The sequence below is a fragment of the Megalobrama amblycephala genome, linkage group LG14, assembly GCF_018812025.1.
Source record: "Megalobrama amblycephala isolate DHTTF-2021 linkage group LG14, ASM1881202v1, whole genome shotgun sequence".
NCBI classification, from domain to species: Eukaryota; Metazoa; Chordata; class Actinopteri; order Cypriniformes; family Xenocyprididae; genus Megalobrama; species Megalobrama amblycephala.
The window spans coordinates 27,167,874-27,193,264 of NC_063057.1; the positions used below are offsets into that span (position 1 = coordinate 27,167,874).

A 25,391-nucleotide genomic window follows, 5' to 3' on the forward strand; every position below is an offset into this window, starting at 1 on the left:
CAATCCATGATGTTCGCTGTGCCCTGTTTCAGAACGTGAAAGCCAATGTGAATACTTTACCACCAACTAAGGATGCCTCATCAGGGCCCACTATCAAACAAAGGTTTGGAAACAGTCACTAGTGACCCATCCACAGTTGCCCTCATCAACCAGTTGTGGTTGGCACATGAAGGATGGAATGCTTGTCCCCCAGCTTATAACCAAAGAACCTGTACAGGCCAGGTGCTTGGAGCTGACGACATGTGGATGCAAGGAAAGTGGAAGTCAGTGCAGTACCAGGCAGTGTCGATGATGAAAAAGTGGAATATTTTGCAGTGGGGCATGTGGGTGTGCCTGTGCAGCTTGGTGCAAGAATACTACACATCATTATTATTGAGTTTTGCCACATTATATGCAACTATATTGTTTCAGATTATTTGGCATGATTTGGCTGTTTTGTAGGTTAGATTTATATTATGCCCTTGGATGCATGCATGCATGTTTTATTTTGAGAAGGTATTCATTATCAAAACAGTAAATTCTTCTTTTGTGTCCCTGACCAGGACTCAAACTGAGCACATTGACATGGTCCCTTGGTGCCTTCTGTTGGCTGCCTACCTGAGTGCCACTGCTTTGATGAAGAAAAACATACCTTTGCCATACGACTATTACATAGTTATTACTACTAACTAGTTACTAACCCCTAACCCTAAAGAAGTGAGAGAGCAGTTATGTTAGGACGGAATTAATAACTATAGTGATATGTCAATTAAATTTAATTTGTGTCACAACCTGGTACAATAATGAAGTCAAATAGCACCATAGACCACCATCTACAGTTCTACATTTCCGCCTTGACATTAAAGTATTATAACTTGTGCAGCATTGCACTGTCTCTCCCTACAAGCTTTAAACTTAGCTTGACTCATTCCCATAGATAGGGGTACTGATTGATAGAGGTTTTGGGATACTATGTTATGTTTCCAAGCTGATATTCACTTTGAAAACTGGTTCTCTTTAGGTGGAGATTGTTTTTTTCATGTTCTAGTTCTGTTGTCTCTTACTCTGTACAATAAATGTTCATTCTGACACTTCAGCTGACATCCCATGAGTGTTGGCTTTCATTTGATACCCTGGTTATGTATATGGTCCTCGTGGTTGTGGAGATATTCAACATTTATTGTTGGCATGTCGTGTTGAGCAGAAAACCAAAAAATTGGCCTGAAATTGCTTGTAAAAGTCACACACACAAAAAAAATCAGCTTAACAACCACCCTAATATCTTACCTATGGGTGTCTTCTAACTAAAAAAAATAGGGTGACAGCTTGTACCAAAACATGTCCGCAAAAGTCTTAACGGAAGCCCTTTTCAGAATTGGCCTCCTGACTAGTTGGTGAAAGACCTAAATACTTTGCAATGTTGCACTGAGAAATGTGATTTTTGAATCGTTTGACAATTCTCTGATGAAATTTGGTACAAAGTGGTAAGCCATGACCCATCTTTGCTCGCAAAGACTGAAATGCTTCATTTATACTCTGACATGATGCTCTCACCTATTACCAATTCACGAGCTAATTATGGACTGTTTCAAAACAGTTTAACTTGAATATCATATAGTCTTTTCACTATTATATTGCCTCTGTCACAATTTTATCAGAGTGTTGCAGCCTTCAAAATATGTTTATATTTATAAAGGTTAAAGAGAATCAACAACATCACAGTGCATCACAACATCATAAATTACTTTATTACATTTAACAAAATGTCCCAACTTTTCTGGAAGTGGGGTTTTAATTAAACATGATTAACTGTGTTTTTTTTTTTTTTTTTTTTTTTTTTTTTTTTTAGCTTTAAAATTATTAATTTAAATTAAAAAAACAACAACAACAACAACAAAAAACTTGTTCACTGCCCCCGGTGTCATTTCCTGTCACTAGTTAAACATGTGTCACTACAGGGGGATACCAATATTTCAATTCAATAGAAATAAGCACATAGAAATATGCATAAGTAATTATAATATAGATATATAATATAAATAAAATAAAATGAAAACATTAAAGTTGCCATAACAAAAAGTTTTAAATTTACAACTTTTTTTTCTTTTTTTTTTTTTTTTTTTTTGTGATGAATGGCTATTAAAATTTGTGTAAAAACAAATCATAGCCATATAATTATGTTATATGTAAATTAATTGTTGTTAGTATTCTTTAGACAAATAAATAGGTCCATCTTTTCAGCATATTTGTAGGTTTCATAAAGATTTAAAATCTTCAGATGTAAGTTTTAGAAATTGATCAACGTACCTTTTTTTTCAAACAGTAGGCAATGCCACAGCAAATCACACAGCAAATCACAAGGATGCAAATGCTGGTGGTAATACCAATGATACAACATAAATTCACATCTGTTTGGTTGGATGGTGGTGTTTCTGTAACTGCAAAATATGAGTTTTGCATATAATGATCATTCCTATAGTTATTACAAAATTCATTACAGAATAATAGAGATTATTAATTATTAAAATTAATACAATTTAAGGAGGCTTTGTTATTTTTCCATTTGACTGATAGAGAGTAAATGAAAATTGCTAGGGATGAATAGCATCAGGAAACAGACTCAAACATCCACATGAGCACCAGAGCTCAATGTGTCAAAAGCACAGACAAAGTAAGCAGACTACCTGTTGGTGTCGTCACATCTTCAGGCTTAAGTATTCTCTCAGCGTTTCCTGGTTTAGCAGATAAAATATTTTACATTAGAAAAAAAGAAAATAAAAGCATAAAACAAAAATATACACCTTGTATTTATATATACACACACACACAAAGAGAGAAAGAGAGAGAGACAGAGAGAGAGAGAGAGAGAGAGAGAGAGAGAGACAGAGAGAACTGTACAAAATACTCCATTGAGATTTATGTATCATCAGATGGTATGGCCCTCACTAGCCCTCATCAAGTCTGGGATTTACTGTACATGAAGAGAAGGAAACTGTGAAGCCTAAATCCATAATGGAAACTTCTTCAAGATGTTTGTAACAACCTAATTGTAAACTACAGTACTGTGAAAAACAAAATGTAAGCACTCAGGAAAATAGCACCATTCATGACCATTTTTTTATTTTTCAGTTAAAACCTGTTGAATAAATTAATATTTGGTGTGACAACTCTTTGTCTTTAAAAGGCTTTTTAAGCTTTCCAGCTTCCAAGGTACACTTGCAACAGGTAGTTTGCAGGTAGCTAGTGCCAGTGCAATGCGTGTGAGCGTTATACACTAGCTTCACAGTTCTTACCCAGAGCCTGTTTTGTGGGTTCTTGGCTTTGTTCTTTCAATCAGTTCGCGATATTATAGATGAATTAAAAAAACAAAAAAAAATGTGTGCACATCCAAGAAAAAAACTTTAGGCAGGTGCTCCATCAAATAAAGCACATCAAAAATAAACAAAAGTCGGCACACTGCCACTGTTGCTCCCAAATATACATTTATTAAAATGGACGACTACAAGGTCTTTGTCAGACGTTTGACAAAGACCTTGTTCTCGCGATATTATAACCAAGATCTATACACGGTATTAGAACATTATTTATACCCTTAAATTGCACTCCCTACATAACACTCCCTTATCCAATAAGAAATGTCTTCATTTCTATAACATAAAACATATAAGGCACAAAACAAAATATACTGTATGTATAACATCCAAAACAATATGTTTCTCAAAATCTGTATGAACAGGCGCCAAAAGAAACAAAAGCATTTTTTAGCAATACTGTAACATAAGAAATCAAACAGGCCCATAAGACATCAGTATAACAGCATGTTCTGGCTAAAGTTTCCAACTGATACATATTTAAACCTTGTACACAAAATAAAGAAACACAGAAATCTCTTGCACAGCATGTTAGCACATTCTGCTGGCGTGCACACTGTCCTGGAGCAGCGTGTCTCCTCCTGGCCATGAGCCAAAAATAAAGGCATCAATCCTGTGCTACTATGTTTGGTGGTGTTATAAGGCAGTGCAACCTGTGGGAGGTGCTCATCCCACTTCGTGCCTGATTCAAAAAGATGTCTGGAAAGTTCATATTTTAGAGTGTGATTAAAGCACTATGATAAGGCAATGTATAAAGCTTCTTGACTGACAGCAAGTTACAAAGGTGCTTTATGAGATCAGATTCAAACTGGTCAGAATGTAGAGCCTCAGTTGGGGAATGTAGTATTTGAAGATACAGCTTGCTACTAAGATAGCTCTTTGATCTCTCCGTGGGTAGAGATTGACAAACTTAGTGTACAGATCTGTAGGGAACAGCACATTCCAGGGCCCAGTTTATGGCTGAGCCCCTCTCTGTCTGTAACAGCGGACAAAGGTTTGCTACATTTTAAATGGATCTTGGTGGACTAACACAAACAAATTGTCCAACACCATCAGATAAAGATGTAAAGACAACATCCAGACACCTCTTAGAGGGCAAGAAGAAGACCTCTTGTACCAAGACTGGGAAGGACAGGACTTCTCATTGGTCCACATGCAGTTTCTGCCCTTCACCCATCTAGAGACAGCTTCCTAAGGTTGGCCAGAGACTGCCATAAAAAATCCTCAGGACCTCAGCAGCAGTGGGTGAAACAAAGAGATATCACAGAAATCCATCCAAATCCATTCATAACTATGTTTGGAAAACTTTAAACTATTGCAAACTACACACATCCATTTCATACTTATTCACAGAAATAAGTATTCTCAGTGACAGCTATTTGTAGTGCAACATCTGACTCAAATTCATCTGGTAATGTACAATTGAATGAATGCATGACAGCTCAATCTTCTTCCATCATGTTTAGTCTCTTTGTTTAGAATATTGCCGAAGGTATTCTGGTGGTGGTTTGGAAAGTGAGAAATGCATTGGTAAACTTTAAAGACATAGTAAAGACTTCCAACTTTGTGCTTTATGCAAATGAGTTCCACAGGGGAAAGAAGGGTGGGCCACACTGTGTGTGTTCCCTCTGATGCCAGCAGCCAATCACAGCACTCGAATGGAGAAATGCCAAATTGCAATCTCCTCCTCATCAGAAAGGGATAAAGGTACCCTTTCAACAGACAGTTCTCATTCTGAGTCAGCCTTTCAAAGGGGAAATACATAACAGATATACTGTTCTGTGTCCCAGCTTGCAAAGCTGAGACTTTAACAGATACAACCCAGAAACCCAAGAAAATCTCGAAGGCCATTTTAATTCTAAAAATGCACCACAAGGAGATGAGGAACGACGAGTGAGAAAACTTCCTGAGGAGCTATGAGCGAGGATGCACAGGTGCATAGACATCTATGCTATTAATAGCATAGATGTCTATAATTATTAATAGATTAATACTATTAGTATTGTTACGGTCTTGGTTGCTGCAGAGATGAGGCATACACGGACTTCCACAATATAGGGTATTTTAATCAACGAAGGAGAATAACACAACCAAAAACACATCTAGCTAACAATAAGACAAGGATTGCTGGGAGTGAGTCCATTATAAAGGGAGTGCAGATGATCAAGTCCAGGTGCAGGTGATGAGTGATGATGGGGAGATGACGAGGAAGTGAGTGCAGGTGATGACACAAGGAGGATGATGGGAAGTGGAGTCCAGGAATGAAGGGAACTGTGACATTACCTCCCCCTCCCAGAAGGTGCGGCCTCACGCTATAGATGGAACAACCGGGGAGGGGGAGTGGGCGCTCTGGAGACCTTCACGCAGGTGCAGGGAGAGGTGCAGATGGGAACGGAGGTCTCCAGGGCGGGTCTAGGAGCTTGGGCGGCCATGGCGGGTAAGGGGCCGTGGGCGGCAATGGCGGGTCTGGAGCCTTGGCAGGCCATAGCAACATTGAAGCCCATGAGTGACCCACTGATGGGTGTCCATGGACATGACTGAGTATCTCAGAAATCAACAAAGTAGGAATGACTATTTTTCACCAAGTTTTCACCAAAAGAGTTGTGTAAGTGTCTGCATAACACTCCATTATGAATAAGGAGGTGACTAAACTGTGCCCATAGTTTTTTGATGTATGGTGAAGCATCACATAGACTCCATAAGGGTGGTTTACGTCCCGTTTCTATCCAAAAGAAAACAACAGCTAAATCTGGATCTGACCTTTGCTGTTCAATCATTTTGGATTTGAACAAGATTTGACATTGTGTGGTTAATGGTCAAATTCTATAGCCCAGTGGTTTCCAAAATTGTTCTGCTAGGCCCACCATTTTTGAAAGTCTCTTCTATTTACCAAGGCTCCATTTATTTATTAAAAATTACAGTAAACACATTATTGTTAAATATTTAAATTTAAAATACTTTTTTTCTATTTGAATGTTTTACCATATAATTTATTCCTGTAATGGCAAAGTTAAATTTTCAGCATCATTACTCCAGTCTTCAGTGTCACATGATCCTTCCGAAATCATTCTAATATGCTCATTTGCTGCTAAGTGTTCCACTGGTCAGGGAATAAAACAACAGTCGGCGGTATATTTTTCATATTTTCTTGTTTTTTCGCTGCTCTGGATGCGACGGCCGAGCCGCAACAGCTGATGTCTAGATGCGTACATTGCAAATCCATTTGTTGTTTGTATCAGAGCACTGGAGTTTGTCAGAAATAGAACAGGGCATCAGTTTACCGTCAGGGATTTGTTGTACTGTGTCGCACCACATCCAGTAACAGCATCAATTATTGAACATCAATGGGTTCTAATAGATTGTTTTTATTTGCACCGCTTGCGCCTTGTGTAGACACATTGTTTTGGTATTTGTGAATCTGAAGAATATTCATCATCTGCTTTACATTTACCTGGCACTGGAAGTCTTTTTACAAAATTGCCCATGCTTAGTGCAGAACCATGCATCAATCATTTATATTTCTACACGCTCTGTAACGTCTGGATGGATCCGTTCAGAGTCAATAAACTTTGGAGTTTTCAGAACACTTTTAACCTGATGAACTTTGTTTGTAAATCACTAAATCGGCTCCGGCCGACTGTGACTTTTGGCAGGTTTGTGGACCCGTGAGGGTAAACAGAAAACTCCAACTTCCCAACTTTGGAGACTTCAAAAGGAGCACCCACCCAGAGACTGACCAGATCACATTCCAACACACACCACACACACAGACACATACAGAAACACACAAACATACATTTTTGACTGTATATGTAAAATACAGCTATGCCGAAATATATCCATCATGTATTTCGAGCATATGCATGTTTCCTAGTGTTTAAATGAGTGTATTTGTGCTAGTGTGCATTTTAATGATGGAATTTTGTCTGTAAACCATAACTTCTTTTATATGCCTTTCTGATCTATCGAGTTTGATCTCTCCGTAAAGCTCCGGACTCGAGCTATTCACTGAGATATGTCACATAGCTGACAAATGCATTTTCTATGTGTTTAATGATATTGTGAAGAAAGTACTCCATCTCGAAATCCGATCTGATAGTCGTAAAGTATGCAAATTCAGCTAGGAGACCAAACAAAGAAAGAGCTTGCCCGCCAACTTTGCACCAATGTCATTGGCTATTCCACCTCAAGGAGGTGTGTCGGCTTATCTGTCATAAAAAGGAACACCAGGATTCTCCGTTGTGTTCTCCCGACGGCCCAAAAACATCCATCGCCTACTCACGCACGTCTCTCCTGGACGTCACGGCGACGCGCTTCCATCGCGCTCATCCATTGGGACCACCATCTCTCCGGCAAAACTAGCTTTCACGTCCTCAGTTCAAACCCTCCAGTGGAAACGGAAAAAGCCAATGAACTGCAGCAGCACTGACCTGAAACCCCGCAAGCAAACTGATGCAAGTACCGTTCTGAATCTTAGATAATGAAACTGATTTCTATGCTGGCTGTTAGATTTTGCTATTTGCCTTCTCTCTTTCCTTCCTTTCCTGTCTCTACGTTCCCTTTTTGTATGTATTTGTATATTCTGTATTTTAGACGTATAACCTCTGTAGTCATAGTTTGCATATATTAAACACATTATTCATGCTCGATTGTTCTTTTTGCTCATTTCAACAAAAGCCAGGTCACTTTAACTTTTCGATCCTATATCCTTGCTTTACGTTTGGATGCTATCATAGGAATTTATCCTTGTGGCCAGAGGATAACATTTCTGTCGTAATAGTCTGTGGATAACTTAACGGTTTGCTGGACAGACCGATAGTTTTCTACATAATTATTAAACCAGAACTAATCATATATGTGATTGATTATAATTCGTTGTAATTAATTCACCATATACGGTTAATTCCCCCTTGGGTCGGTATATGCATAATAATTATTCATAAAGCTTTATGAATTATTATATTCATATTCCACCCATAAATTGATTAATAACTGTACAAATCGTTACAGCTCCCTGCAGTAGGCTTAAGGTGATGATACACGGGGCAACTTTTTCAGCAATGTTGCCATCAACAGGCTACCTGATGAGACACAGGGTAACTAATTAGGGCAACAGACAGTTGGCAGCACCTAATCAGAGAGGAACAAATCTATTGCCAACCCAATAAATACTTTATTATAAACACTTGTTAGGCACTTTATTTCAACTTTTCAAATATTTCCTTAATTTTTATTAAAAATAAATGCATTTCCGATCTGATTTGTGATAGGAAAAGGGAGAAAAGCGAGTTCAGCAAAAGGCGGATTCAAACCCACGTCGATCGTATCAAAAGCTACATTCACGTACCACATGCCATACAGCCTACGCTACTACAGACATTAAACTGTTTCTGTCTTTTTAGTATTTATGAAAACATTCAATGGCTTAATTACAGCTTACACAAATTACTTTGGACAGTTGTTGGTATTTTAAGCAATATATGAGGTAAATTCCCTGTTTTGGGTTGACGCATGACAACTTACTAGCGTAAAAAGATATAAGTTCACACTCCTTTTCTCCACTCCACTGCCGCTGAGAGGCCGCCATCTTTTTAGAATTTTTTTCTGAAATCTCTGAACCGGTCACGTGATCGGCTGCTAACATTCTAATTGGAGGATCTCAAAAAATTGCCCACGACCGATCTAACGTATCCAGATATAAATTTGTTGCTCATTCTTAGTGGGACAAAAAGTTTCCCCGTGTATAATCACCTTTGCTCATCATCTTGTGGTCTGTTATTGCACAGCAAGAATCGTTGCAACTGATAACAGAGCATTCAGGTAGGTACTGCGAGGCATTTTGAGATAATAAAAATTACAAATTAATATTTTGTGTTCAACTATTTTCTTATCTGACAAGTAGTCGCATAATAAGCAGGATAATTACGCAGTGTAGTCTTGTATCACCCTGCAGAGGTTTCTTTTGCATAATAATCTGCTGACTGTGCACTATCCTTCAAACTGACCACACAATGGCATACAATTCATGGTCAAAAGTAGACCATTTTCTTTCTGAAACAGACAGCACATGGCTGGCATATGCAATGACATGCTCTTTTCCTTCCATTTGTTGTGACAGAACAGAGCCCAATGAATGAAGGGAAACATCCGTGTAAAGGAGGGAAGGAAGTGAAAGATTTGGGAATGCCATAATTGGTGGTGATGTAAATGCCTGCTTCAGTACACTGAAAGCTTCATTTTCCTCTGCTGACCAAGAGAATGATACTCCTTTGTGAGATGGTACAGGGGTTCAGCTGTGCATGCAGAGTGTCTAATGAGTTGTCAATAATACGAAACTGACCTGCATGACTGATGTTGGAATTGGCCATGTCTTGACTTTTCTTTGTTAGGTCTGGCTCAACACCAGCACTAGAAACATGGTGGCCCAGAAAAGTAACAGAAGAGCATGCCAGATAGCACTTAGATTGAGTCCAGCTGTGCGAAATCACTAAAAGACAATAATATCATCTCAGTAGATCAAACAAATACTCCATTGCAGACCCTGAAGTACAAGCTCCATTAAATGCTGTAAACTGGGCAGGGCATTAGAGATCCTCATTGGCATCATACAGAATTGATATAGCCCTGCAACAGAAGAAAAAGCTGTTTGCCTTTCAGTCGGTCACTCCCGACGTCACGTCGGATGACCAACGGACTGGGATCTCACTAGAGAGAACAATCTACTTCAAGCGTAACTTAAATGAGCCAGTGCACATTGGCCTGCGATTACTGCATTCAGCTGCTCTGCCTTGCAGCACAGGTATAAATGAGCAGCAGGTGCAAATCAGTTTTTTGCTTCAGAGCTGAGCTGTTTGTTTCTTTGAGTGCTCTGCAATCTACAGAATTGTGTATTCTTCAAGCCAGTTCTTCAGGAGGAAACCTCTTTCTGTGTGTTGGCGAGACAGCACTTCAGCGGTGGCCATTCTCCGACTGATTTTAACAAACAGCTGTTTTCACAGTTACAGAGAGTGAGCGCCTTTAATGAGCTGCTGATCATTCAGCTGTGAGTGAGCACACTGAACAGGCTGCACTTTTTCCCTGTCAGTGTTGCGTTGACTGGTTCCCCAGTTTGCTTCAGCACTAAAAAGAAAGCATTTTCCCCTAGAAGAGCTTGCACGGGTCTGAGCTTGCATCTTTTGAAAGATGACATTCAACCTGTGGGTTTCTGGATGCAGTCGTTTCCTGTCCTCATTGACGGCCACAATCGCTGTCTCACATGCCTGGGCATAAGCATGCTGAGACAGTCTTCGTGGGTGGTTTATGTTTTTGCATGAGAACATAACCATGTCAGCAGTGCCGGTCGACTCTTCTTTCTCCCTAAAGCTTGAGTCCCTCTGCTGTTAGCCAGCCACTGCTTGTAAAACACAGCCACAGGTCTGCTTGACACTCTAGTAGACCAAGGAGATCAGCGAGAGCTTATCTGCCGGGCAAAACCCAGACTATATTGCCATACTGAGATTTATTCAAAATGTGTCTCATTTATATTAACTATATTCTGAATAAACTACCAAAAAAAACTACTTTGTACTGTCCTCTCACATAGCCTACCTGACTGAAAGAGCTCATTATGCAGGGTCTTTGTCTTCTCAGGTGTGAATCAAAGCATTATTCATGAAGATTCACACCTCCCGCATACTGTCTTTCCTGACAAAAAAGCGTCTTACAAAATGTAAATCAATATATTACTTTATATGAACAAGTAGGCAGGATAATATTTACATCATTTTGAAGCAAAAATTCTAGTCTACAACCTCCAATACCCAGAAGTCTTGTAAACACATATTTTGTATTGGTTTTGTGGCTGCGTTTCAGTGACTTAAGTTTTTTTTTTTTTTTTTTCAATAACCATGCATAAAGGTTATTCTCTCAAAAATACAAACATGTACATACATGTTGCTCACATATTATGGTAGCCTAGTTCGTGCTAAATACAGTGTAATGACACTTTTGCCATTAATATGTTTATAAGCAGGGTTCTAAATTAACTTTTTTTGATCACCAGCCAATGTGGCTGGTAACTTTAGAAAGTTACCAGCCACATTGGCTGGTGATCAAAAAAAGTAATCAGAATTTCCACTAGCCAGATTTTTTTCCAGTGAAAATAAGAGAAATTATGAGTGCCACTGAATGCATTTGATCATTTTATTAACATTATTGGCATGAAAAACACATATAAAGTACAATGCACACTGTTAAATGTCACTGTAGATTTAGCAGCACAGTTCTGTAAATCCTACAGTACAATACCACATTTCTATAATACAGTATTGCATTCTGGGTAATTTTGATTGAGCGGGAATATTTTACAGTATATTTTAGTGTTGCTATAACCCTGCTATAACCTGGCTGTAATATACCAGGCAACAATACAGGATTGCTGTAAATAATGTGCCACCTGATGTCACATCACACAGACGGAAGAACACAGCCGCTGGTGACTGGAGAAGCAGAATGGTGTATTTCTGGAAGTTCGGTAAGTTAATTTTACTATTAGGTTTTTATAAAGTGCATCATTTTTATCCTGGAATTGAACTGCACAATTAGCCAGCGAATGTTGCTAGCTGTAGTCAAAAAACGTAATTAGATGTGTATGCGCTGTTTTGCCCCGCTGCTCTCCTGACATTTTAAAATCTAACTCAGTGAATTACCTTAGGGTTTATTTCGAACAAACTTGATGTCGATGATTGTTGGAACTGTGGAAAGATGAACCGAAATGGGTTTGGTGAGTTTTAATTTGTTTCTGACGAGTTTGAGCAAAGTTTATTTTACTAATGTGCGCAAGGTTGGAATCTGCTGGGAGATCGATAGACGGCCGTTTGTGTTTAAACAAAAAGGATCTTGCGATTAAAAAAGTTTATTCCTGTGGGGATCCTTTCCATAATGTTGTCTGATCTGAGACTGTCAGTGCCAAAAACAAGCACTTTTATAGTCGTACACTGACGGTGCAAAAAAAGGTATTATCAAACTGTAACACAGTTCGTATATACGGGAAGGAGGAGGCGGGAACCGGCGAACATTCAACATAACTTTAATACCAAAATAAACAAAGAACAAAATGAAAGTAATGCCGGCAGACCCTCGCGGACATCTGCCGGCCACACAAACACAATAAAACATAAAATAAAGACCAGGCCTGGTCCTCTCTCGCCCACCCTGCTCGTCACATACCCCCATTGCCCCTTGCAGGCCGGGGGGTACTCCCGAGACTGCGCTCTACTCCCCCCCGGGGCCTGTCTCGGAGGCTGCAGCACCTGGGGGTAAGGACAGACGAGACGAGAGAAAGGAGACGGAAGCAAGGGGAGCGACAGAACGAGAGAGGGGAGAGAGGAAACAGAGAAAAAAAAAAAATTCTTGGTCTGGTTCCCAGACACACTGGCGCTCGGTCCTCAGCCAGCCGAGAGGGTCTTCCTCGCAGTACTGGACGCTCGGTGGACGACTCGATCCTCCTCCGCCCCCTGGCGGCCAGCGATTTCTCCTCCGACTGAGGGCAGCCGGCAGAGAGTCCCCTGTTCCCTGCTCCTCCCCTTCATGGCGGCGGCAGCAGGCTCCGGCCCACGGCGAACGGCGGCGACTCCTCCGCTCCCTCTTGGACAGCAGCCACCCCACCTCGTCCCAGGGGCACGGCACCGAGCTCTTCGTCTGACCTGTCACTATGCTCCAGCACCCCCGCCCTGGGCAGCCTCTCGCGGTCTTCACACTCCCGCGCTGCCCGAACTCCGCAGCACCGCGATCCCCCTCAGCAGCGAGGGCTCTCCGACAGCATGTCCCTCCTTCCTCCTGGGTTTCGGCACCAATGTAACACAGTTCGTATATACGAGAAGAAGGAGGCGGGAACCAGCGAACATTCAACATAACTTTAATACCAAAATAAACAAAGAACAAAATGAAAGTAATGCCGGCAGACCCTCGCGGACGTCTGCCGGCCACGCAAACACAATAAAACAAAGTCCAGGCCTGGTCCTCTCTCGTCCTTCACTGTCGTCTCTCCTCCTTTTATGCCCCCGGAGCTCCTCCATGAGAGACTCGAGGCCGGCGCGCCTCGCAGGTGATGCTCGTTATCACTTGCGTCGCCCGCCCTGCTCGTCACACAAACGTATTATATTTGCAGTCCGCTGATGGCTGCAGCTTGCTTGGAAAATCTAGCCTCACCGCTGTACCAGCGAATGAGTCTGGTCGCCATTGAATCAATTTGATTTCTAGGGCGGAGCAAATCCGAGCAAACAGGAAGTGGAGTAAACCACTCAGATTGATAATACTTAATTTTCACTTGAAACGTACTGTAAATGGGTGGTTTGGGGTCAGAGAGATTGGCTGTTGTTAACTTGATCAGATTATTACTGCATCTGTTTGGGCAAGAAGACCCTGTTCTGTAGCATAGTGATTGTAATGACAATAAATGATTATGATAATAATAAATATATATATATATATATATATATGAAAAGGGTTGTAAATTACTTTTATCACTGTTAATAATTATTTATTAGGCAACAAAGCAAATATAATGCATGCCATGGCAAAATATTCAGCAAGGTCAAGGATAATATTTTACTAACCTAGATATTATTGAAGTGAATGAAGTGCATGTGACAACAGTGTATGTGTTAGCCTATCCCCAACAAGCAACATCAATTTATTTTGATTTCTTCCAGCAGTGTGGTCCACTTGTCTTTGCATCCTGGGAAGTGCATTGCTGTCACAAGGAAGTATTTTGTAAGTATTAGCCACAATAATACAACCTTTTATACTTTAAAAATAAGTTGCATTTTGTTTTGCTACAGAATTTTCATTTGACATTTCTACCTTACACTGTCTGATCGTCTGTGGGCTGTGGATAACAGTTTTTGTAATACGTGTATTTGTGTGTTGCCATGGTCACTCATTATTAGCATATTTGGGCTTGTTGTTTAAGCTCGTCTCATAAAGCGAACGGGTTTATTGAGTTATTAAAGTGAGCAGACATGATTGTGATATTTTGGTCTTATTTTCAGCATAAAGCATTTGGATTTATTTAGGTTTATTATAGGCTTATTTTTGTTCCCTGATCTGGCAACTCTGGCAAGCTTCCTTGTTTCCTTGTGTGACCGCACATACAGAAGAGAGACTATGCATCACCGGCCAAACTGGCTAGTAAGTTTTTATTAACACCCGTCAAAATGAATTTTAACCCGCATTTGGCGGGTTGGCGGGTGTTAATTTAGGACCCTGTTTATAAGCAACTGAAAAAAGCACAAATGTCAGGGCATGTCAAAACTTCTCCAGGGCCCCAAAAATCCTCAGACCCCTCAGGGTTAAAATGCACGAAAGTAGTTGAGGTCAAGGTCATTGTCCCCTGCAAAAAAAAAAAAAAAAAGCCAGAAAAAAACTCCAACACAGCCTGCTCTACTGTGTCTGGTGCAAAGCCAAAGACAAAGCCACCCTGGAGATGGGTGGGGTTGCTCTCCCCCAGAGGAGGAGACAAAAGAGGGTTCCAACCATGGAACCCTCTGCCCAACCGTGGAACCAGCTAGTGTTGCACCGCACACTCAGACCCCATTATGGGCTGCCTTGGAAAGAGATCCCCCCCGAGCCAGGTCCCTGGGTTCCACCACGCTGCCCCACTGTGGGAACATCTGTGGTTCCCTTGGTCCTGCTTGCATGGTCTCTGAGGGTGTACTCACACTAGGCATGGTTGCATTGAACTGAGCCCAAGCTTGATTGTTCCCTCTCCCAACTCCCCCACTGGCCTGCACTCACATTACACTTACAGTAACGTTTCGGGCCAGAGCATGCTTACGTCATATACGATGCAACTTTTTGTATGGAATAAAACAGGAAGAAAAACACATTCTGTAAAATACTGCCTAATAGATTTATCATTTATACCACTTTTACTTGCACATTTCAAAGGATTATTATATTATTATGTATGTGTTTAAATGTGTTCAAAGGCAGGCGGCTGTCCCACTAAAATTATTTCAGAGGCCACTTCAGCACTGGCTTGAGGGCCAAGTCCCGAGATGGGCGTGGCAACACGGCACGCACCAGGTAAAAATCAAACCTTCAGCCCGTGGTCGGACCCCTTGTTTTTGTGGGCTGGAGTACACCTGAAACAGATGTCTAGGCCTGCTGTGGTCTTCACAGATGCCTCTGCCTCAAGCTGAGGTGCCATGTACAACGGGCATGCAAATGAGCCTCGACACTGTGCGTGAAGACGAGGAGCAGGTTTTGCTAGTTTTGCCCTATTGACCCAACCGGACCTGTTTCCCAGAACTGATTCTCCTCGCAACAGCCCCTCCTTGGTTGATTCCTCTGAGAAAGGATTTGCTTTCTCAGAGACAGGGCACCCTGTGGCACCCGAACCCAGACCTTTGGAAACTCCAAGTCTGGCTCCTGGATGGGACGTGGAGGATCTAGGTGACTTACCCCAAGAGGTACTTAACACCATCACTTCAGCACAAGCACTGTCTACGAGACAAGTTTATGCTCTGAAGTGGAACCTATTCACAGAGTGGTGTTGTTCTCGCTGAGAAGACCCCCAAAAGTGTCCGGTCAGTGTTGTGTTGTCCTTCCTGAATAATGGGTTGGAGTGAAGGCTGTCTCCCTCCACCCTTCAAGTCTATGTTGCTACATTTTCTGCTTATCACGACCCCATAGGAGGCAAGTTGGTTGGGAAGCACAACCTGGTCGTCAGGGTCCTTAGGGGGATGAGACAGTTAAATGCTCTTTGACCTCCCTCTATACCCTCATGGACCTCACTCTGGTGCTCAGAGCACTTCAGATTGTTCAATTTGAGCATTTGCAGTCAGTTGATCCTCTAACCATGAAGATTTTTCTCCTGGTTGCATTGGCCTCTATCAAGAGGGTAGGGGACCTGCAGGTTTTTTGATCAACGAAAAATGTATCGAGCCGGTCTCCTCCTGTGTTCTCACCTAAACCAGTCAGAGACACTTCATGTTGGCTTGCTGTCCTAATACATGCACTTTATTCTCCAGAGAGACCCTGAGTCCTCAGATCACCCGTCGGCAACCTGACGTGGCGAAATGTCTGGCGCCAGACCTAAGTCTGATCGATCCTTGAGAACAAGTTCTAGGCTGGGTGCCCATATGTGCGCCCTTGAGGGGATCCATATGTGTAATATCCATGGTAAGCTCCTGAACGGAAGCTCTGTGTCTTTCCCTTGGCAGAGTATGCTCTTCTGTCTCTGCCATGTGTTGTATCCTCCCAATCCGGGTGAGAGCCACTCAGAAACCTCCATATGAAGTACAGCAGCCCTACTGGGTTAGTCCATATGTGTAACTCCATTAGACTTATTGCAGGATGTGGCCACTGCAGCCTCCCTTTCCTTCGAAATGGTATGCTTTCCCAGTGTTCTTTTCTCTGTGTAAGCTCTATTCCATCTATGAGTGGGCCCAGCTGTCTTATGCAGTGCACTGGAAGGCAGCAGCAACTGTGGTGCTTTGTCAGTCATCCAACGTGACGTTGAGCATGACCGACTGAAATTGAACATCTTGGTTATGTATGTAACCCTCGTTCCCTGAAGGAGGGAATGGTGACGTCACGTCCTGTCGCCACAGCTGCTGTACCACTGCTGGGGTGCTGGGTCGCCAACTTCGGCTCGGTTCCTTGGCGAAAATCTGATATGCACTTGCAAATGCTGCTTATTTATACCCAAGCTGCAAGGCAGAGCAGCTGAATGTAATAATCACATGCCAATGCGCATTTGCTCGTTTTAGTTACACTTGAAGTAGATTTTGTCGAATATGTTGTGACATCTCCTTTCCCTCCTTCAGGGAACGAGGGTTACATATGTAACCAAGACGTTTACTTTGTCATCTGGATTGAGTGGTATTTGCCAGTAACCAGAAGTTCAATCAATTGTGCTAAACATTCTGGCCCCCCAGAAAGTCTATCGAGGGTATCATCCAACCTGAGGAAGAGGATGTGAATCTTTGATTGTGACATAAATGAGGCGTCTGTAATCGAATCCGGTGTGTGTCATCCTTTTTCCAAACAAGCACAATCGGAGCAGACTATGGGCTGTGAGACTCCTCAATGATGTTGTGGTCTAAAAGCTTCAACAACTCTTGAAGCTTTAAGTATAGCCTGTGTAGCTGGTGATGCTCTATAAGAGCACAGTTTTAACAGCATCACCTGTGTTGATACTATGTGTAAATTATGAAAGACCGGTGTATCGTTAAGCGCTGACGTTAACGGTTCTGCTATCAGTACTGGAGAAATTATGAAGAAAATATGCGTACATTTATTATTGCTATATAGACATTATCTTGCAAATTCTATAGCGCCAGAGTCGCCAGCTGTGTCTGTATGCAATAATATTAGGACATTTGTCTATGATGCATTTTTACTTTAGCAATCCAGAAGAGAGATTGCACTCACGCAGAGGAGCTACAGTGCGTGCAGCCACCCACATGAAAGCCCTGTTTAATGGTGACTATGGAGGAGAGAACTAAACAACTAAATGTCTGCTTACACTTTATGCCTGTGATATTAAGCTATTTTTGATTTTGATGTTGGCTTCCAAGGATCAGAAAGAAGATATCTGAGGTAAAACTATTAAAAACTAGCCACGTATCGTCTAGCACACCTTCATTCTATTCACAGCTGTGCGCGTTCCTTCCTCTCTAAACCTAAATTAACATCAGAATAAGCACAAACGGTGATTGTTGTAAAATGCAGTCTTTACTGTTGCTAAATTGCAGTAAATGTTTGATAATTATTATCAATGTTTTAAAACGTTGAAAGCACAATAATCCGCGCAAGAGATGCTGTTCCTCAGGCTGAATTGTGTGTGCGCGCTCAAAAACGGATCGCAAATAGACAAACAAATTACACTTTGGGCTTCAGGGGCACGTCCAAATGATCAAATACACACAAAAATATGTTAAAATTACCGGATTGGAGCGTTTAGCTACTTAAACGCAGTTTATATCGTAAGTGTACATCAGCTGGGAGAAAATCCGATGTGTGTTAATATCTATTGTCTTAAAGTGACAGCAGTCACCTTCTGACAATTATGCCATTAATGTTAATCAAACAACAAAATGCAAAGAGAAAATCGCTCACAGCTCTTCATCTGAATATAGTTAGCTTTAATAAGCATTAAAGGGGTGGTTCGGTATTTTTTTTTCTAGGCTTGATTGTGTTTTTGGGGCACAGTTTAACATGTCTTAATGCTTCGTTTTTTTGAAAACGCTGTATTTTCCGTATATTTTACCTTTATTCTACACCTCTGTTTCCATTGTCATTCAAACGGCTTCCTGGCAATGTGTATGCAATGTGCTCAGGTTAGCAGGTTGGTAGCTGGCCCAGAGTATCGTGATTCGCTGAAGCGTCTAGAAACGCCACGCCCCTTACCATTCGTTGTTACATGTTTTGGTGGAAATGTAAATAATGGCATCTATATTACTGTATCAAATTAAGCCCAAATCAGACCCAGATGAAGAGGGTCATGCAGAACCTCTGCAATCGTGGCTTTTAAAGGACATTTATAATTGGCATTTCTTTTTTTGATTTGTGTCAAAGTGTTTAGATATGCTGTCACTGCTGTTTGTTAGCTTTCAATATAGAGTTTTATCCTGATTAAATTGGCTTTACTGTAGCCAAATAATGAGTAGTAGCATTTTTGTAAAGGTAGTGTTTAATTTATAGCATGAACAACTGTTTTTCTATGAACATATACATTTGTTGGAGAAGTATGCACTAGAATTTAGCTAACTGGCTAGTGAAGCAAAAAACGAGTTGCTCTTTGTTTATGTCCTTGATGCAACCAAAAATAGCAACAGAACTATACGTTTAACCCTTTTCCGATTCACCGTCTGAAGGGGTAGCAAAACTATGTCACGGATGCACACAGAAACAAGATGGTAAGATCCAAGTGCAGCAGTTTAATAAAAGGGAAATCCAAAATCATACATCCAGAACAGGCCTGGGTCAAAATCCAGAGTTACAGTCCACAGAAAACAAAAGCCAGCGGTACAAAATGTGCACATAACAGAAGATAACGAACCACAACAAAGGCAAAAAACACAGAGACTAAATAGAACGGAACTGATAAGCAAACACAAAACACCTGACGAAGTGATACAGGACAGCTGGTGCAAGACATGTGGTAATGAGTCCAGAGTGCATTATGGGTAGTGTAGTCAATGGGTGAAAGTCCAGGATGGAGTGCCCTCAAGTGGCAGATAGGGCACTCACACTATAGATCGTGACATTACCCCCCCTCAAAGGAGCGGCTACCAGACGCTCCACCAGACAAAACAAAAACACAACTCAGGAGGGAGGTGGACAGGAGGAGGATCAGGGGGAGGGATGGCGGGTCAGATCCAGGGTGCCCAACAGATAGCCAGGGCGGTGCTGGAGGAACTGACCAGGCTGGTTCCAGCGGTTCTGGAGTCCTGGCTGAATACCAGGGTGGCGCTGGAGGAACTGACCAGGCAGGCACTGGCAGGTCTGGATTCCTGGCTGAGTGCCAGGGCGGTGCTGGAGGAACAGACCAGGCGGGTCTCAACGGTTCTGGTAGTCTGGGCAGCGGCGGCAGGGCAGAAGGCTTGGATGGCGGGAGCAGGGCAGAAGGCTTGGACGGCGGCGGCAGCCGGGCTGGCCAAGGGTGCTTCATGGCCATATCAGTGAGAGCGGACAGCTCGGTGACGGTCTCCGTGGCCGTATCAGGGAGAGCGGAGGACTCAGGGACGGCAGCGGGCTCAGACTGGAACTGCTCTGGGACGGCAGCGTGTTCAGACTGGAACTGCTCAGGGACGGCAACGTGCTCAGACTGGGGTTGCTCTGGGACGGCAGCGTGCTCAGACTGGGGCTGCTCTGGGACGGCAGCGTGCTCAGGCTGGGGCTGCTCTGGGACGGCAGCGTGCTCTGGCTGGGGCTGCTCTGGGACGGCAGCGTGCTCAGGCTGGGGCTGCTCTGGGACGGCAGCATGCTCAGGCTGGGGCTGCTCTGGGACGGCAGCGTGCTCAGGCTGGGGCTGCTCTGGGACGGCAGCGTGCTCAGGCTGGGGCTGCTCTGGGACGGCAGCGTGCTCAGGCTGGGGCTGCTCTGGGACGGCAGCGTGCTCAGGCTGGGGCTGCTCTGGGAGCATCCTCCAGGCACGCAAGACTGCCAAAACATAGAACGTGAGGACAGCCCTCTTGGCCATCACTGGACTGATAGGGAGAGCATGCCGTACTGGAGCGGACTCACTGGCTGGAACGGGCTCACAGGCTGGAGCGGGCTCTGTAGTGGACTCACTGGCTGGAGCGGGCTCTGTAGTGGGCTCACTGACTGGAGCGGGCTCTGTAGTGGGCTCACTGACTGGAGCGGGCTCTGTAGTGGGCTCACTGACTGGAGCGGACTCACTGACTGGAGCGGACTCACTGGCTGGAGCGAACTCACTGGCTGGAGCGGACTCACTGGCTGGAGTGGGCTCTGGAGTGGGCTCACTGGCTGGAGCGGACTCACTGGCTGGGGTGGACTCACTGACTGGAGCGGGCTCTGTAGTTGACTCACTGGCTGGAGCGGGCTCACTGGCTGGAGCGGACTCACTGGCTGGGGCGGACTCACTGGCTGGAGCGGGCTCTGTAGTGGACTCACTGGCTGGAGCCTTCCTCCTCCGCTTCCTTTTCTTACGTGTGGGAAGCGAAGATTCAGCGCCCACCTCCTCAGTGATCTCAGGAACGGACTCACGAGCTGGAACGGACTTACTGACTGGAACGGGCTCTGAAGCGAATTCACTGGCTGGAGCGGACTCACTGGCTGGAGCAGACTCGCTGGCTGGTTGACTAGGTGAGGCCCACTCTATCCGATGGCAGAGATATGCGGCAAACTTCCAAAAGTTTAAGCTCCGTAGCCCTTCCATCTCACAATGAGACAACGGCTCGTCAAGGCAACAATTAAACAGGTCTTTCAAAGCCGCGTCATTGTAATCCAGCCCCACCGCCATCGCCCAAAAGACCTTTGCAAAGCACCCTACCTCCCATCCTTCTTGCCGTAGGGCTCTCAATGTCCGAACTTGAGCCATCCGTTCTTTAATGCGGGCCGGGAAAGGGATCCAGAAATCCATGCTGCTGGATCAATATAGTGGTGGTTCGTTCTGTCACGGATGCACACAGAAACAAGATGGTAAGATCCAAGTGCAGCAGTTTAATAAAAGGAAAATCCAAAATCATACATCCAGAACAGGCCTGGGTCAAAATCCAGAGTTACAGTCCACAGAAAACAAAAGCCAGCGGTACAAAATGTGCACATAACAGAAGATAACGAACCACAACAAAGGCAAAAAACACAGAGACTAAATAGAACGGAACTGATAAGCAAACACAAAACACCTGACGAAGTGATACAGGACAGCTGGTGCAAGACATGTGGTAATGAGTCCAGAGTGCATTATGGGTAGTGTAGTCAATGGGTGAAAGTCCAGGATGGAGTGCCCTCAAGTGGCAGATAGGGCACTCACACTATAGATCGTGACAAACTAATGGCCGACAGAGCACTTTAACATTGACTAGCCACTTTCAAAGCATTGTCCAAAGTCACAGCCCCTTGCTCATGAATTTTCAGTTAAAGTGATGGATCTAAGCTGGTCACAAATCTGCAATAAAAATTCTCAATTACGTACTGCTGCATCATATTGAAGAAATGCTTCAGTCACTTCAAGAGGTTCTTGTGGCTTACGAGGGTGAGCATTCAAAAAAGTCTGAAATGTGAAAAAAGTTGAAACGTACAAAAACAGTGCTCAAACTGGCTTTAGTCAAATTGCAGTCAGCTTTCACCGCAGGGGAGAGAGACTGCCAGTATGCAAACAGTGGACCAGTAAACTTTACAGGGAGAAGTTTGGGCTTATCTAGTGGTACAACTGAGACAAACATCTAATCTCTATATCCATGCACTAAATGGATCTTTACCATCTCCAGTAAAAGGAGCAAGGAGGTCTATTTTAAATGATCCTGTAAACTTTGAGATTATTACTTGAGACATCAAAACAAACATCTCTTAAATATTTTCTAATTTCATTATACATTTTTTATTTAATGTCATGAACATTTTTATTAAACATTTCTTTAAACATTATTCTAATTAAAAAGGTGTATTTTTGCTATTAGAGGCTCATTTTGTAAATGTATGGAAATAATTTGGACAAGCACAAACTGCCCAGATAGCAAACGGACGTCGATTCAACGTTTATTTTTGGTTGTAAAGATCAGTATCAGTCGCCGATCAAATTTCAATGTTGATTCAACGTTCACTATTTGATCGGTACATCAGAACGTTATTACGTCGAAAATATGACATCGATTCAATGTCGAAATGAGGTTGTTTCATCAACAGATAGCTACACCGACGCATATGATCGAAATCATAACGTCTAATATATGTTGAAACTTGGTTAGAGGAATCGGACATTGTGTGCACTATTAGGACGTGCATGTCTTTTGATTTATTTACTGATATAATTTTAATTCGTTATAAAAACCCTATTTAAGTAAATTAAACAAGTTTATAGCAGTGGTTATTTATAATAAATCCACATAAATGAGGAGCAAAATCTAGCAGGCTCTTACTCTGACACTGATAAAATGAGCAGTCCTCAAAGTTCCCGTGATTTCTTGTCCGATGCATCCATTTTAAAATTAAATGAAAGCATAGCCTACCGAAGATTGCTCAAACGGTATCGGCAGGTCTTAAAACACACGAGAAGGAGACGTTAACACACGTTAATGAAAACCATGAATGCAACATATATGTGAAACACTGTTAATATGAAGACTTAAGATGCAAAAGCCTCTACGTACAGTCTGAAATTTTTATCAAGCTCGTAGGTTCAGTAATTTCACTTGAATGGCAATTAATAGGTCCTTTTCATTGCCATTAAAGTGAAATAACTGAACATAAACATATAAGCTTGATAAAAATGCTCATTTTAGAAGAAAATTTCAGATGGCACTTAGAGGCTTTTGCATCTGAAGTCTTCATATATATATATATATATATATATATATATATATATATATATATATATATATATATATATATATAGCTCTGGAAAAAATTAAGAGAAATCAATGTTAAGTGGTCTCTTAATTTTTTCCAGAGCTATATATATATATATATATATGTATGTATATATGTATGTATATGTATGTATATATATATATATATATATATATATATATATATATATATATATATACTGTTTATATTTTAAAAATGTAAAAATGCATAGAACATAAAGCTTAAAAATGTATCTTCATGTTACATGCATAAATAGGCCTGTGTACATATGTAAAAATATATTTAAAAATATAGCCTATTCATGAATCGTTGTGTGGTTATGTATATTTTTTAACAAGAGACAATATTGTGAAACAACGAATGTGAAATGACTATGAGTGTACACAAAGCAACACACACACACACACACACACACACACACACACACACACACACACACACACTGATGCCTGGATGCTATATGCAATCAATCACACAATCACATATTTATCAAAACCAGCAAGTACATATACTTCAATTCACCCACTCGACCAACAAAAAGAATCAAAATGTTTTTTGAGACTCCATCCTATCTTACATTTTTTCATTCTGATTGCCATTGCTCATTGTTTCAGTATGTGTTAAGTTCAAAATCTTCAATGCTAGTTCACATACTGTGTTTTAACTCTAGCTCATAATACTGTATGGTTAAAATATGATTTTGTTGTTGTTGTTGTTGTTGTTGCTTCCATCCTGGTGCCCATTGTAGTGGACATGAAAAAATCTAATATATTGTACATTTATTTAATTTATTTTTTTACAGTTAAAGAGAATCTGAAAAGCACAAAAAAATGGCTTTATATATATATATATATATATATATATATATATATATATATATATATATATATATATATATATATATATATACAAAAGTAAAGTGTTGGTATAAAAATACTCCAAGCACGTTTTCCAAAAATATAAAGAAGTTCTTTTAAAGTTTCACTTTCTCATTTTGCACAATGGGTCGATAGAACTACAAAATGCATTTTAAATTCATGATTTAATAATTGTATGTAATGTTATAATTCTATATGTTTATGTTTGTAAATGCTGCATGACTGTGACGTGTTTTAATGCGCGTGCGCGTTGAACGTTCGAATCGCTTTCAAATGCTGTAGCGGATCTGAGTTGCCATGGAAACGGGGAAACGTCAAGCAGCAAGCCTCCGTCTCGCTGTTGTTTTCACTGATTTTAGGTAAGTTTAGTCCACAAAGTCACACACATAATATATAAAACTGTTCCTGACACTTTTCTTAAGTGTAACTTACACACTTCTGTTGAATATTTACTTAAAAGAAATGATTTAAGTTAGTGTCTTTGAAAAAGTCCGTTAGCATCTCAACCGTTTTCAGAAGTGGTTGGCTAACTCTATATTTTGAGCCCTTGTTTAATGAAAGTTTGGGCTTTTAATCTCATCTTTATGTGTAGATGAGATGTTTTGATAGCTTTGTAAACGTTTTGCTGGCATATTATCAATGAATGATGGTAAACTTATTTATTTAACCTAAAAGTATGCGCTGGCTGTACCGTTAATCGGTGACGTCACTTACATGAGCGCGAATATTAGCTGAAACTATTTCAAACACGGTTTGATCTCTAATGGTAAACAAATATTGATAAAAATTGTTCTGTAATTTCAGGGACGACAGAAAACCCCCTCCAACAAAGGGTAAATTCCAAAGTTTGCAGCATTTCTGGAGGAAACACAGGTGAACTGAGAAAGCTCATTAAATACTTTAAAATGCATTTATTTCACAATATATTTTACCTATATCACCATGCATCTGCAGTTTTCTTTTGTAAAATTATTCTTAATTTATTAGTTAAGAAGGCTTCCAAACGTAAGTGACACTGTATGTACAATAGTGAATTCTAATACTAAAAATAAATTCTGTTAACTTAAGAAATTATTTTTTAATATTATGTATTTTATTCTTTCCACCTCTGCTCTAGCTT

At 41.5% G+C, this 25,391-nt stretch overlaps 1 protein-coding gene across 1 annotated transcript in view; it reads right to left on the bottom strand.

Annotated features, from left to right (window-relative positions):
- LOC125246326 overlaps positions 1-25,391 on the bottom strand; it is a 110,182-nt gene that overhangs the window by 32,732 nt on the left and 52,059 nt on the right. The window contains exons 8-9 of the mRNA XM_048157287.1: positions 2,664-2,711; positions 2,287-2,417 (exon numbers count right to left, since the gene is read on the bottom strand). Of these exons, the coding sequence (XP_048013244.1) occupies positions 2,287-2,417; positions 2,664-2,711 (179 nt within the window). The remainder of the gene's footprint in view (positions 1-2,286; positions 2,418-2,663; positions 2,712-25,391) is intronic.